The sequence below is a fragment of the Crotalus tigris genome, unplaced genomic scaffold (genome assembly GCF_016545835.1).
Source record: "Crotalus tigris isolate CLP2741 ecotype Arizona unplaced genomic scaffold, ASM1654583v1 scf7180000017678.2327064, whole genome shotgun sequence".
Classification (NCBI taxonomy): domain Eukaryota; kingdom Metazoa; phylum Chordata; class Lepidosauria; order Squamata; family Viperidae; genus Crotalus; species Crotalus tigris.
This window is the reverse complement of record NW_024096561.1, coordinates 1,778,739-1,794,860: the sequence shown is the minus strand read 5'-3', so window position 1 is coordinate 1,794,860 and position 16,122 is coordinate 1,778,739. Positions and strand designations below refer to the sequence as shown.

The 16,122-nt window shown below is 40.2% G+C and overlaps 1 protein-coding gene across 2 annotated transcripts in view; it reads right to left on the bottom strand.

Moving 5' to 3' along the window:
• Positions 1-16,122, bottom strand: part of ADGRA1 (adhesion G protein-coupled receptor A1) — a 462,284-nt gene that overhangs the window by 402,363 nt on the left and 43,799 nt on the right. For both annotated transcript variants that reach the window (XM_039337456.1, XM_039337457.1), the window contains exon 2: positions 13,614-13,685. In XM_039337456.1, the coding sequence (XP_039193390.1) occupies positions 13,614-13,685 (72 nt within the window). The remainder of the gene's footprint in view (positions 1-13,613; positions 13,686-16,122) is intronic.

Genomic DNA, 16,122 nt, shown 5'->3' with positions numbered 1-16,122 from the left:
CACTAGGAGTCAGTATTGACACAAAAGCATATACGCACAAATTCTGCTATAAATTGAGAAAATAAAACACAAAGGAATTTAAATATTAAAACTAATTAACCGGATTATAAAACTACTTTTTAAATAAAAATTGTGATAATGAAAGATATGTTATTAGCAAACGAGGAGTTATTAGGATCTGAAATAGAAGGTATTAGTGAATTAAGATAAGAATTTAAACTTTGGACTAAATTGCTCACTTACTAATAATAAGCTGCTAAGCAATTATGTTGATATACTGCCTATGTAGATATTCATACTTGTTTATATATATATAAAGATGGCTGGGGAATTTTGTGGGTTGAAGACTATACATCTTAAAGCAGGAGTTCCCAACCAGTGGTGCGAGACAATGTTCCAGGGGGTACAAAAACTTGGATTTTCAAAATTACAGTTATATGCATAATTCGTTGCCATTAATTTGAACTTTTTTTAATTCAAGTTTTATTAATTTTCAATTTTTACAACCAAGTGATTAAGAAACATCGTGGAGATAGGGTAATCCATAATCCAGTGACAAAATCATTCACGTAAATCAATAATTAAATCATTAGAAATTCCCTATTTCCCTTAACTGTTATATCATATTCCATTTAATACATTTCTTAATAAAGCTCAATCCATTATATGAACACAATTTTAGTTACCAATATCCAAGTCCTGCTTTTGAGTTTTACTTACTTCAATTACCATATTTGAATTTAGCCTTTCGTAACCATAGTATTTAGGCTTCGGGTAACCCTCATTTCATTACAGAGAGATTGTCACAGCTAGAGTATACATGTTAGTCCAAAGTTTAAATTCTTATCTTAATTCACTAATAACTTCTATTTCAGATCCTAATAACTCCTCGTTTGCTAATAACATATCTTTCATTATTACAAACCCACTTCCATATAACAGTTAAAGACTATAATCTAAAGGTTAATTTCGATTTCCATTATAAATCTAAATACTAAATATTGAATCAGCCGTGATGTCCAAAAACCTTCTTAACCCATTAGATAAGATTTCAAAACCCACTTTTAAATCTAACTCTGGCTTTCTATTTATGCCAGCCTGGCTTCCATACCAATGCCCCGGAATTCTCCAATGTGTCTCCCTTTATTCCCACACAAACTGTTTGAATCAAGGGAGAACATCCAATTATCAATTCTTCAAAGGAACTGGCCCTTTCATAGTTATTTAGTTGCTGGCCTAACAAGTCAAATCTCCATATTTGGTTTAAAACGTTTATGTTCTGTTCAATATGGTCTTCTTGTTCTTCTCCTTCTTCCAATTTATTCTGAGTAAAGCAAAAAGTCGTATCCAGTGTTGTCATTGTTGTTTGCTTAACTAAATTGTCAAAGTTCTCAGTATATTGTAGTTGTTGTTCAGATCCTGTTGCTTTGAAAGTTGCAGGTGCTTTGGTTAAGGTCAGTGTTTGGTCATCAAAGTTCTCAGTAGGTTGTATATGTTGCTACGCAAAGTCCTCATTGATGGTGGGTTGTTCCTCTTACATTGCTTTTTAGATTAGCAGTTGATCAGTTGAAGTTTGAAGATCACTTTGTGGTCTGGGGATAACATCTTTGGCTTTTACTATAGAATTCATTAGCTCCGTGGCTTCAAGAATTTTTTCAAGTATAAGTTTGTAGTTAAGCTGTGGGTAAAAATCCTCCATTTCTATAGCTGGTAAAAATAGTCTTTTAGTGGAGGCTGTATTTAAAAAAAGTCAGGCAATATCCGCCTCCACAATTTTTAGAAGATGTTCTCACCGCACAGCTGTTTCCAAATCTTATCTTTTTTGATAGTATGAAGGACAAATCACAAAAGCCAAAGCTTAGCAGTCACAGAAATTAATTGCTGTGCCAAGTTTCGCCACAAGATGTCCCCAATAGGCTATACAAATTTTTCCAAAACAGCAATTATGCTTTTATACAGTTAAAAGAAAAAAAAGCAAGAGGGTATTTTTCAGAATTAGGTAGATAAAAGGCTCAGTCTTTATAATAGAAACATTTAGGACCCCAAAGCATCCAACAGGTAAAAATCCAGTTATTTGGTTAAAAAAAATTAATTGTTCTTTTCTCTAGTTTCCAAGCTTAAATTCCCAAGATATATAGAGGCCGCTGTATTCAGAGCGGGGGAAAAAAATTCAGAAGCTTTTACAGGAAGGTAGTGAGGGTAAAAGAGAGGAAAGAAGGGGTCCCACCCAAATCTTCCATGTTGCTTCGTTGTGCTTAATAGTGCTTTGGCTTTCGGCTGGTGCAGCTAGATGATCGGCCATGTTGATGGCTGGTCTTTTCCTCATTGATCCAAAGGAGGTGCTTCAGCCTGAGCAGGAGGGCTGCCGCCCTTCCATGCTCAGGTGAAGGTCCTCCTCAGAGGTGGTCGCCCTTCCAGGGTGACTTTCGACCCTTTCCAGGGTCTTTAAGCGAGGGAAAACCGAACAGCGGAAAAGAGACTGTACCCGCACGTTCGCTGGTGCCGCAAACCGGAACCGGAATTTGAACTTTTGTAAGGGGTGTGAGAATATATCAGAAGCGTTCTAGGGGTGCGGGATATAGAAAAGGTTAGGAACCACTGTCTTAAAGTTACTAGGGTTGAGAAACACTGACATAGAGAAACACAACACTGTACCTGTGAATTTTGCCATTTTTCTTCTATCAGTAGGAATGTTATACCTTCTGGTGCACAATTACTTATAAATAAGTTGCATTTAATCCCAAATCCTTCTGTGAAAAGTTACCAATTTTTTTCAGATTCATGCAGCATTGACAATGTTAGTCATCTTGTCAGGCATGAAGAATTAGAACCATACATTAAGAAGTTAAGAAGATTTATTGCTCAAGCTTATACACTAACAGTTAGCACTAAATTGGCACTAAATAAGAGTCAATGGAATTCAAGAGGGGCTGGACTTGGAGCATTTGTGGCACATAATGATGCTAGGCTACTCTTCTACCAAAGGCAGCATCCGCTGCGGCAAAGGAGTCTAAACGGTAATGCCTAATGAATACGGAGGGAGAAGACCAAGTTGCGGCCTTGCAAATCTCTTCCACCGATGCTTGTGTGGACCACGCGACCGATGTGTCTGCGCTGCGTGTTGAATGGGCAGTCACGTGCGGGGGCACTGGTAGTGCCTGTGAGACGTAGGCTTGGGCTATACAGGCTCTGATCCACCTACCTATGGTAGAAGATGACACCTTCTTTCCCATAGTTGATGGTTGGAAGGAAACAAATAATGCTTCCGTCTTACGGAAAGACGAAGTGCGCTTTACGTAGAAACACAAAGCTCTACGTACATCCAGCTTGTGCCATCTATGTTCTAGTCTATGTCTGGGTTTTGGGCAGAAATCAGGAAGAATCAGTTCCTGAGATCTGTGGAAGATGCTGTTCACCTTTGGAATGAATGCAGGGTCTGATCTAAGAACGACCTTGTCCTTGAAGAAGGTACAGAGATCCTTCCTCACTGACAGTGCTGCTAGTTCCGAGATTCTTCTCGCTGAAGTAATAGCCACTAGAAAGGCTACCTTTAACGATAGGTGATAAAGAGAGCATGAGTCAAGAGGCTCAAAGGGTGCTGATGTCAAGGCTTGAAGAACTTTGGGCAAGTTCCAAGACGGGTACCTGTGTATAACAGGAGGTTTAGTATTGGCCGCACCTTTCAAAAAGGCGCTAATCGCTGGATGTTGCGCCAGAGAGGTTAAGTTGTCACAGGAAAGTACAGTTGAAATGGCCGACACCTGTCTACGAATAGTGTTGACTGATAGACCCTTATTAAGTCCCTCCAATAAGTAATCTAGAATATTGGGAATAGATACTGAGGTAGGATCTAGGTGAAGTAGAGCGCACCACCTGCAAAAACCTTTCCATGTAGCATCGTAGATCCTGTTTGTCGAAGGTCGCCTTGATGCTTGTATGATCGATATCACCCCTGAGGAATAGGATTGTCTGGATAAACTTTGCCGCTCAAATGCCAAGCGGCTAGTTGTAGCCACTGAGGATCTGGATGTAAAAGTTTGCCCTGACTGAGTATTACTCGGTCCAGGGGAATCTTCCATGGGGGTGATATTGAGAGATCCACAAGGTCGGCAAACCACGGGCGCCGTGGCCAATGTGGGGCAATCAAGATTACTTCTGCACCTTCCAGGATCAACTTGCATATGGTCACCAGTATTAATGGCAGCGGTGGAAAGGCGTACAGGAGTTGCACCGGCCACCGACACCTGAGAGCGTCCGTTCCTTCCGATCCCGGAGTCGGGAATCTGGAGAAGAACCTGGGTAGTTGTGTGTTTTTCGGAGTGGCAAATAGGTCCAGATGTGATTGTCCGAACCTCCAAGAGATCTCCTCGAACAGAGCCGGATCCAGACGCCATTCCGACTGGTCCACCTTGGCTCTGCTCAGGTAGTCTGCCTGGAGATTTGTCTCCCCTGAGATGTGTTCCGCTCTGATGGAACTCACATTTGTTTCTGCCCACCGAGCCAGAGCTGATGCCTCCTACATTAGTTCTGCGGATCGTGTTCCTCCCTCCTTGTTGACATGGGCCTTGGCTGCTACGGTGTCTGTTAGAACGAGAACATGTCTTCTCGTTACTAGGTGGGAGAATTGACGTAGAGCCAGGTGAATGGCCCGAAGCTCCAGCCAATTGATGTTGTGAGTGAGGTCCTCCTGATTCCACTGGCCCTGCACTATCTGAGTTCCCAGATGTGCTCCCCATCCGAATAGGCTCGCGTCTGTCATGAGCGTGATCTGGTTCGGTTCCCTGAATATACTCCCCTTGAGCATCCTGGGGGATATCCACCAATTCAGTAATTTCAGTACATATTTTGGTACCAAGACCCTCCTGCTGGAGGTACTGAGGCTCCTCCTCTGATAGGGGAGGAGGAACCACTGCAACTCCATTGAGTGGAGTCTTGCCCATGGGACAATGCCCATGCAAGATATCATCTTTCCCAGGAGCTTCGAGAGCTGTATCAAAGGTACTCTCTTGTCTTTCTGAATTTGATGAGCCAGCTTGGAGATGCTGCTTCGACGCTCCTGGGAAAGATATACCCTGCACTGGGATGAGTCTATCACCGCTTCTAGGTGCTGTAGCTTCCTTGAGGGAGTGAGATGGCTCTTTTCTACATTGACTGAGAATCCGTGTTCTTGTAGAACGCGGATTGTGGTCTGGAGGTCTAATTTTGCTTTCTCCTGTGAGTTGGATTGAATCAATATATCGTCCAGATAAAACTGTACACGCACCGGCATCAGCCTGAGGTGGGCCACTATTACTGCTAGGATTTTGGTAAATACCCTTGGGGCTGAGGATAGACCGAAGGGTAGTGCCCTGTATTGATAATGCCAGTGTGTGTAGGTAAATCTGAGGAATGTTCGGTATTTGGGGTGGATGGGAATATGCAGGTATGCCTCCGTGAGATCTATTGAGGACAGGAGGTCGCCCTTCCTGACACTGGTTAGGATGGATTTCAGGGACTGCATTTTGAACCTCCTGTAGGTTACGTAATAATTCAGGCCCTTTAGGTCCAATATTGCTCTCCACCCTCCTGATGGCTTTGGGATCACAAAGAGGATGGAATAAAATCCTCTTCCTTCCTCTTCCTTTGGTACCCCTTCTATGGCCTGAATTGACAAGAGGTGTGCTATGGCCAAGGTTATCAGTCTTGCCTTGTGTGCCTTTTTGGAGATGGGACATCTGATGAATCGGTTTGGTGGGGGAGAACAAAAGTCTAAGGTCAGGCCATGCCTGATTGTCTCCAAGACCCAGGCGTCGGTAGTGGTCTGCTCCCAGATCTCGATGAAATTCCCTAACTGACCTCCTATGGGAGTGTCCTGTCTGGCGTCACTTGGTGCGTTTAAAGGGTCGGCCTCCCGATCCTCTAAAGGGACGCCTGGACTGAAACTGGCCTCTGGCTCCCCTGTTTGGGCGATCCTGGGAACGATCCTGTCTTGAATAGAAGGATCGTGAGCCTCTAGACCAGTCCCAGGATTGCCCTGATCGAAAGGGCTGTGCCCAGTCCCAGGAGTTGCCTGGGCGGAAACTTTGCCTCCGGAATTCCTGACTACCTCTCCTGTCTAATTTCTTTGATGGATGGACTAGAATTTTCCTTTTGTCCCTACTCTCGCTTACATGTGGATCCAGAATGGATCCAAACAAATGTGACCCACTGTACTTGGACGTCGAAAGACGCCACTTGGCCTTCAGATCTGTCTTCCAATTTTTGAGCCACAGTAATCTGCGAGAGGCTACTGTGGCCGCAATCGATCTTGTCGCATACTTGGTTGCGTGAAGTGAGGCGTCCGCCATAAATTGTGATCTTGGCCAAAGTTTGGTGAGCTCTGACCTGATCTGGAGGTACAGTGGTTTGTAGCTCGTGCAGCCACATGATACACGCCCTGGCGAAGAATGATGATGATGTTGCCGCCTTGGCCGCCCAGGCTGCGGCCATGTGGGAACGATGGAGGGAGTGCTCAAATTTCTTTTCCTCTGGTTTCAAGGCCTCCGCCATGTCCCCTGGAATCGCAGAAGTAGAGAATAATGAGATCAAGGGACTATCTATTGCAGGGACCTCTAACATGCCCGAAAAGGAAGGAGAAACATTGAATAGTTTCCTTTCCACGCTGTTAGGTGCTGGTGGTGTTGCTAGGGAAACCCATTGCTCCTCTACTGTGGTGCGGAAAACCTCAGGACAAGGAATGTACTTGTCCTGTGGAACTTTCTTGGCAAAGAGAGGGTTTGCCTCTTTGCTAGTAGAAGGATTTTCCTTCTGAACTGAGGTCAAATTGACCGTAGAGACTGCCTTTATCAAAAGTGATTTCAGAAGAGCTGGATCAAAGAGGCCAGAGCCTGTTGCCTGCTCAGGAGTGGTTCCCTCATCCTCCGAGAGGGGCATATCAGACATGTCTAGGTCTAGTAATTCTCCCTCTCCTATTTGAGAAGAAGTTTCAGAAATGTTTGTAGCCGGAGCCTTGTTTCGTCCCTTATGGGATGGTTGAAAGGCTACTTGGCCCTTAGAAGCCATAAATTGGGAAAAAGCATCCTGCATGAATGCCTGAAATTGGGCAGACCATATGTCCTCCTGGGCTTTGTCCATGGGCGCAGCCGCAATGGGAGCATGGTCTGGTGAGGAGGCAGGTGAAGGGGAGTGGGAGGAATCCAACTGTTCTGTTTCCCCCAGAGGAGACCAAGTTCTGAGAACCTCCTGGGGGGTAGGTTCTGTAATAGGGGCCACCAATGGGGCAGGGGAAACCATGCTTGTCCCATTGGAACTGGTTTTCTGGGCCCTGGCAAACTGTCTTTCTAGAGCCAAATGTCTCCTCGAGGCCTCTCGCTCAGCTGTTTTGGATGGGCCCCTTTGAGTAAGGTGCTTTGTCTTGGCCTTCTTCTTCCCCCCCACCTCAGGTTCTGAGGATCTGCGTTTTTGTTGTTGTGGGGAGGGTAGTTGGGGGCCCTGCATAGCTGAATGCGAGACATTGTCTGCCATTGTGGCCAGGTATCCCGAGTAGGCAATACCTGGGGTGGGGAAGAATAGTACGCAGATCGGTTGCAGATAATTGAGACCTAGAAGGCCTATTCTGCACAGAAGAAAAAGACAATGGCCGGACAGACAGGTCCCTTTACAAGGAAGGATCCTGTGGGGCAGTGACTAAAGGTCACCCTTAAGAACAGTGGAACAATTCAATTTTTCCTCCTCCTCCTTCACCGGGGGCGATTGCAATGGCACGGATAGAAGGCAAATGGTTTGCTAGTGCTGTGAGTATGAATACCCCAATCTGTGGCTGTAAAGACAGTCCACCGGGTGTGCTGATAAATCTCCTTCTACCTTTCCCTCTGTCTCTCTATCCCATACTCCTGTGGAAAACCTTTCAAGTATGTGAGCCCCTAAATGGAGGCTATAATAATACACCCAAAATGGAGGCTAAAGGAGATACCCTCAAAATGGCATCTGGGTGAAGGCCACGCCTTCCTATTAACTGCCAAAGAGAACCACGAGTCTCAAAATGGCGGATTTGGCTCCCGGTCGCTCCATTGGCTGAGGAGGCTTTGGGGGGGCAGAGGCTAGGTACTAGTGCCTTAACGATCCCCCCGAAATGGACCGCGCTTTCCCAGGCAATCCGGTGAACCAAGGGTTAAATTAAACACGGCCGTTAGGAACTGGGCGAGTTGCCGTTGCTGGCAAACCTCCAAAAACCTTGAACGCCGCTGTTCCGGCTGCCCTGGGCTGCGATTTCGCGCGCCCCAGCTGATCCGGGAGATAAGGGCAGCCGAAGCTCCCTGTATCTCCGCTGCCTCTCGCAGGCTCTCTCGGCAATTTTTTTTTTAACGATACTCTCACCACTTCCTCAAAGCGACGCCTGTGGGAACAGCTATCTGTCGGCTGCTCGGAACCCCGAGCGAAGGCTGAAAGGAAAAACGCGCCTCCCTGTGAGTTTTCTAATTAAATTATAAATTTAGCAGAGAGAGAAGAGGGCTTTAGGCCTAATTGTAAATCTTTCTGTCAGGAGCTAAATTTCTAGCTGCAAACAGGCTTCGAGACTGAGTCAAAACTGGGGTCACGCCAAAGGGAAGGGTGTGGCCAAAGTTTTTACCCAGTCTGCCGGGCAGGAAGGCTGTCATAGAACCCATCCATTGGACTCTACAGCCATCCTGCTGGAGAAATCAAAATCAAAATTTATTTTAAAAAAATCTATTTTCCTATATAGGACAGTCAGCACTGGTTGTAGAACAGATTAACCCTTAGTTATCTAACAAGATACTTTTTAAAATATGGATTAATTTGTTTAGCACAAGAAACTATTATTAAGCTTTATAAAACAAAATAGGCATGATGAATAATTGTTGTTCTGGCATCTGCTTTGAAAAACATTTTCTCTGCTCAAGAATATCATGGCTATGACAATATAATGAAGTTTTAAAATTAATGATACAAATATACTCTTATTTTTTGCTATTTTAAGTTTTAGATGGAAGGAGCCCTCTTTCAATTACTCACAAATTTTTACAGTAAGACATATTTGGCTGTACAATTCTATCTTGACTACATTTGCATTATAGTACTTTAGGGAAAATGTATTTTTTGCACTTTAAGAAATTCTTTCCATTAGAAGAGCATACATAGTTTATTTTTAAAAGTTCACACTCTCACTTACTTAATGTAATCATCTCAAATACAACTAGACAACAATTTTTTTTCAAACTTTTTGCTTTTTGAAAAACGTTTGGTCATTGTGATAGACCCTTTCAACCTGAACACATATATAGTTTCAGAATGACAATATCATATAGGAATCTTGAGAAATTTGAAGTTAACTTTTAATGACTATAATATAATTAATTGTATTATATTTCTGATATGCTCCATGAATTCAACAGGGCTAAAAACATTTTACTGCTGATTTTTGTTTGTACTCGGTGTCCGATGCATCTTGCTGCAGTGTCCAACAATAATCAGCCAGAATTGATGGATTCCAGTTGCCCTGATATCGTTTTTCCACTGTGGCAATGTCCCTGTGAAACTCTCACAATATTTGTCACTGAAGGCACCTAGATTTTCAGGAAAGAAGTCCACGTGTGAATGCAGAAAATGAATCTTCAGTGATAAGTTGCACTCTATCGTCTTGTATTCTGTAAGAAGTTTCTCAACCAGCTGAATATAGCTTGGTGCTCTGTGGTTGCCAAAAATGTTCTCTACTACATCCTTTCTCTGTGTCATTTCTCCATGAAACTTTAGCCTTAACTTGTTCTTCAAATCTACCAATGGTGCATTGATTGTCACTGTATTTGAGTCCATCCACTTTACTTTTGGCCATTCTCTGTTCTCTTTTCTTCCATCATTCTCAGCATCAGAGGTTTTTTCCAGAAAACCGGGTCTTTCCATAACATGTCTGAAGTAATATAATTTGAGCCTGGTCACTCATCTAAATAGCAGCATTGTGTGCTCAAATTTACCATACTTGATATCAAGCAGTTAAATATTCATAGTCCTCTTTCATTTTGATCAACACTGTATGTGCTTTTGAAGTCCATTTTCATGAAAATGAATGCCTTTTGAAGGTGCTCCCAATAAGTCTGAAATAAGAGGCAACGTGCAGTGATCTCTAGTAGTTATACTGTAGTTATATCTACAGTCATGTACCGTTCTAAAAGAATTATCCAACCTAGAGATGAAAAATGAGTGGCTACCAGTGTTTTCCTCTGCCCCCCTCATGCCCTACAGAATCAAATTATGATTAATTTATCTCTCTCTTATGCTTCATCCTTTACCAGGGCTGAGATATATTCACTATTTATTTTATCTCTTAAGGGTTTTTTTTCCATATCTTTGCCAGTTTTATTTCTTAGAGGTTGGACAGATCAGGAAACAGACTCATAAGTAATACTGGAACTCTATAGATATAGGCTTGGAAGCCTGGCTGCATTTCCCTTCCTCCCTCTTATACTCAAGTTAAACCAACGCTGGTTCGAGCTTCTTTCTAATATTTTCTTCCTGTCTTAGATTTAAATCATATTTTGCTAAGAGCCATTACATACTTCTCTCAAGGCTATCTCTATTATCTACTGTTTCCCTGTACAATTTTTCCTATATATTCTGCATTGGCCAGTCCATACCTAAAATATTGTTGCTAATTCTGGGGACCATATATTTGGAAGGAAATTAATAAATCAGTAAGTTTCAGGGAAGAGCAATCAAGAGGATAAAGACCTATAAAGATAATTTATGAGGAACAGTTGGAAGCAATGGATATGTTCAACACAGAGATGAACAGACTGGGAAGAAGATGAAGATGAACAGAACGTGTTCCAGAATATGGGAGGGGAAAAAAAACCTATGGGTTTAAATTACAAGGAAGAAGCAGTTGATGGACTCTCCTTTACAGCCTCCTTTAAGTATATACAGAGGCTGGATAGCCAACTGTTGAGGATACTGTAGTAGTGGAACCAACATTACACAAGGAGCTGAATAAGATATTCTTTCAACATTTATAATCTATGATTTTATGAACAATGTAACATTCATTTTCTCTGTTATAATATTGAACAGCAACAATAAGACTTCTGCTGATAGTACATTAAAAATTAAAAGGAAAATAAATTATGTATACAATATACAAAATCAGTTTCCCATCCCAAGTACCATTGTTCTACCTACTTGTGAAAGACCAACACTCAAACAAACAATGGACCTCTTTAGGGTGTTCACAGATTTTCATCTTCAAAACTCAAAAAAGTTTGATTTTTTTGGAAAATGTCAACACTATATAAACAGAACATCACTGGAATCCACTTATTATAATGTACAACATAACAAATGCCATGAAAGTGTGTGTCTGTACCTTTGAATCAATCTTGATTCCTGATGACTGCTGAACTAAACACTGCAGTTTTCTTAACGTTTTTGGAAGTGGTTTGCCATTGCCTACTTTCTTGGGCTGGAAGAGAGTAACTAGCCTAAGGTCATTTAGATGGCATCCTGCTTGAGGCAAGACTAGATCTATGTCTCCCAGTTTCTAGTCTGGTGTAACCATTACATAAAATCTGCCAGTATTTCAGCATATAATTTTAGCCACAAACTAATAACAGGAGAAAATGTCTCTAACAAAAAATGTGAGTTCTCTGTGAGGAAGCTGGCAGGATAATCAGAGGGACAAGATTGACAGGAGCAGATGTGAAGCAGATGAGACTGATTTATTTCCAAGCAGAGAATATCTGTCTCAAAGTAACAGTGACAGATTGAAAGGAAAGCTGGGAAGGCAGGTCTGAGAACAGGAAAAGTCAGAATGCTCACAAAATGATATAACAGAAACAGTTAACAAGAGAAAATCAATTTCAGTTTATTGGCCATCTGCCATAAAAAAGATAACAAAGCAGGATTATTCATCTTCAAGTGTAGATCTTCATGGCTGCTATTCACTGGCAACTTATTTCTGAGGTTATGAGACAATAAATGGATTATTAAATTGATTAAATAAATGGATTGTTTATTTTTCTTTTCAACTATAAGATAGTACTTTTTTATTATTGGCAAAGTAATAATGGTGAGTTTCCCAGTAAAGAATTGCATCAGATGCTGGAAGAATCCATTATTGTACTGGATTAAAGAATTCTTGGCTTGACTCTTTTGTTCACAAAACACACAGACAAAAAAAAAACAACAGTTCATTTCTTGCTAAAAGTCTACAGAATTTTCAATTTATAGCAGCTTATCCTTAACACTGATGTCCATGTATATTCTAAAGACTACAGCTGTAATTCTTTATCAGTATGCAATGAATTCTTCAATATGAAATGGAATATAAAGATTCATGATGCCGTTGGAGAGTGGGGAAATGAAATGTGCCTTATTTACAGGCCAATATGCTAATACATTTTTAAGACAGTGGAATTTAATATTAACAAAATAAAATGTTTTTTTTAAATATCTAAGATAAGTCTAAACACTACATCCAGTAAGATTAAACACAAACACACACCCAAAATGTTAAATGAGCAGAAATCAAAATTCAGCATTTGGACACTTTTAACAAGTCAGAATAGATAATGAAAATTCAAAGAACAATACAGTGTCTTTCTGCTTTACCCATGATTGTTTTTATGTAATTGTTTTACATGTGCATTTTTAATTTGATTATTATATGCAGAGTCACTTTGTGTAAGATGGGTGGATATATAAAAGAAAGATGAAAAGATGATGGACAGACGGATAGATAGATTCTACTGATAATAGCAGGACGGAAGTCCTGGATGGCCATAAGGAGTTATTTGTTTCCTCTTTTCTGTGTTTACAAGCAGCCCAACCCTTCTGCTATACTCCAAAGACTAATATCAGTTGCCCAAATACTTTTCTGAACTGATTCCAATTTTTTTTATTTTCTAATTACTCATATAAAGGAGAAGCACAACAAGTACTATTCTGCCAATTCTCCTGATGCCTCAGCAACTTTTGGTGCCATTGTTACTGAGTCTTTCTGACTAAGCAATTCCCAGTATTCAAATAAGAGATTTTCAAAATATACTACTAGAAAACGAACATCTACAGAAGTAAGGTTTTTGAAGCAGTGACATCTACTACATCTTACTGATGTTTGTTTTTCATCAAATTAAGGTTAAAGTACTAAAATATTGAACCCACTACTAGTCAATGGGTTTACATGTAAGCCGCTGCTATAATTATGTATCTCAAACTCAAATTGTATTCAAGAACTTTCATAGGAGAATCAGGACAAGCTGAGCAGATATAATGAAGATAAATGTAGCACAACTATTAACAATGAAGACTAATACAGCCACATATACATAGAACAAAGGATTGAATTAGGCCACACTGTTCAACCTAAAATAAATTACCATTTATTTTCCATTATTCCTTTTAAAAAGTCCTGCAGATACATTTCCCATTTCCTTTCCATTTATTTTGGATCCAAATTGACACTGCTTACATTTGTGCAATTTAATTTTATTTAGGCTTATTTATCATTGAAAAGGCTGAGCAGGGAATTCCAATACTCATTACAGAACTTATATCTTGCATAATTATTTTGAAAATTCAAATCACTACCTGAAAAAAAGTAAGAAGAACACTGAAAAGCTACTTACAGTCTCTCTAGTGATCTCAGTCCAGTGAAAGAGTTGTTCTTTAGCCATAAGATCTTGTTATTGCTCAGAATTCTGAAAAGAAATTAAAAGATTTTTTTTTGTTGGCAGAACACAGTAGCAATTTTACTCATTAAAAACATGTAATTATAGTAAGTGACAGTTCTGTTAAACACTAATCACAGTCTTTTCTGCTTCATTTACATTTCTTCTTAAGCAGCAAATAAAATCATTTGTAAACAATTAGGTCTTTAACCTGTTCCTATTTAATCAACAACTAGTAAAATAATATATGGTGCTTTAGTTCATAATGAAATTTAGAATAAAAATTTAACTCCTGCAGCTGAGTAACATGCTTAATGAATGCTTTTTTTTAGAACACATATCAATTGTAACAGTTGTTCATGAAAATAAATAACATTAAATCCCCACTGAGACATTTATTATAGGCTTGTGTTAACTGCCATGACATTGTGTTGGTTCAACATAGTATTTCATTTCCTAAACCTCCTTTCAGAGAATGTGTATTGTGAAGTTTTGTAAATTATCAGTAAATGTGGGGACAGTGCTCTCTGAGCTTGGTTGTTTTCTTGCAAGTGTTTCACTACCAGACTAGGTATCACCCTCAGTGCTGATGATGTCACCTAGTTTGGTAATAAAATGTCTACAAGAAAATAGCCAAGCTCAGAGAGCATCAGGGACCCTATCATTCAACCCTGAGCTACAAATATTTTATCAGGATCTGTAAATGATCATCCACTAAGGCAGGGTGTCAAACTGCCAGCCCACGAGCCAGATGCGTCATGCCGAAACTGCGCCCACCCCGTTGCTGGCAATGGAAAAAAAGTTGCAATACGTCGTGACACGTCACATGACGTTGCGAGTTTGACACCCCTGCACTAAGGCTTTTTCCTCCTCCATCACCACTTCCTCCTCCTCCAAATTCACTTATGTGTCAAATAAACTGACTGCAGTAATCCATGTTTTCCCTTTCTCCTTCACATATGATAGAATAGAATTTCCTTTCTCCTTCTCTTCCTTCCCTCCATTTATTTTGATGAAATAAAATCTCTACGTCTTGGAGGCTTCTGAACAGTTTCATAGTTTATGTCAAGAGATAGGAACATTATGTTTCCATGAAAAACACATATATTAGCGTACTCTTCTCATTAAATGCACAATTCTGATTATTTGCATTTCCAAGAAGGAAACTGAAAACTTTATCTCTTTTAACGGAATGATAGGCTAAGGAGTTAGAAAACCTACTGAGAAAATGGGCACAAACAGTTATAAAGAACTACTTGGACATGATCTCACTGCCTATTATATGTCCTTTAACACAGCCCATGTTATTTGGTTGGAGATATGAGATTGTTTCTGGATTTCAGATACAGTGCTTAATTTGAAAAACAAAAAGAGGAATTCCTTGGCTCAAAGTTATGGATAGGGATAATGAAGCTATACAGGAAACACCTCCAACTAGGCCATAAGCAGATGTACATACTGAATTGGCATTTTTTTGTCTTTTCTTGCTTGACAAGAGGTATTTAAAAAAAGAAAACTATCCAGCTGGCAGGAATTACTGTTAATGGAGCCATTTTAGCAATTTCCATTTCTTAAGGTAAGGCTTGGCAGTCTTTGGGGTACAAAACATAAACCACGTACTCTAGCAAGATTTCTTCCCTTGTGACTCATCTCTCTTGTTCCAAATGCATATACAAATAATGTTCATTTAGTGACTGCCTTATTTAGCAATCATTTGCACTTATGACAGTGATGGAAAACTAACTTTGCAATGAATCCTCATATTTACAATCTTTGCAGATTTTTAAAACAAAGGAAAACTGAAGATGTAAAATCATGATGTTCCACTTAGCGATTATTTTGCTTAATAACTGAGCTGCTGATCGCAATCATGGTCATTAAGTGAGGACCACCTGTGCACTTTCTCTTCCTCACACCTTTAAATGCACACGTTTCCCCTGTCTGTATCACACATACTTCCGCTACGCGCAAACATACATAATCTTCTGCTTTTCTATATGCATTACTCTTTTTGTCTCACACATTCATGCATACACACAAACTAATACATAATAAAACAAACAGTCAAGGGGACATCAAATGGAATGCTGGTTTTTACTCTTTTGAACACAATTTAGAAGAGTTGCCAGCTTCAGGGAAAAACTGAAGTCAGTTGCAGGCAGTTAGTACAATGACTCAGTGCTGGGATCCGAAAATATATAGTTCTCTCATTGCCAAAAAATATGCAGAATTATATTACTATAGAATTGGAAGTGGCCATTTACACCATCAAGTCCAACTCCTGCTCTGAAAAAGATGTACAAAGAATTCTGTAAATCATATTAAATTTAAGCTAGTTATATGAAGGGATTTGCTGCCTTCTATCTTTAGATATATTCTCAAGGTATCCTTAATTATTTTGAGGAAAAGAGAAGCTTCACCATGCTCTGTGTAATCATCTTTTTTTTTTCAATTAGACAGTTTGCAT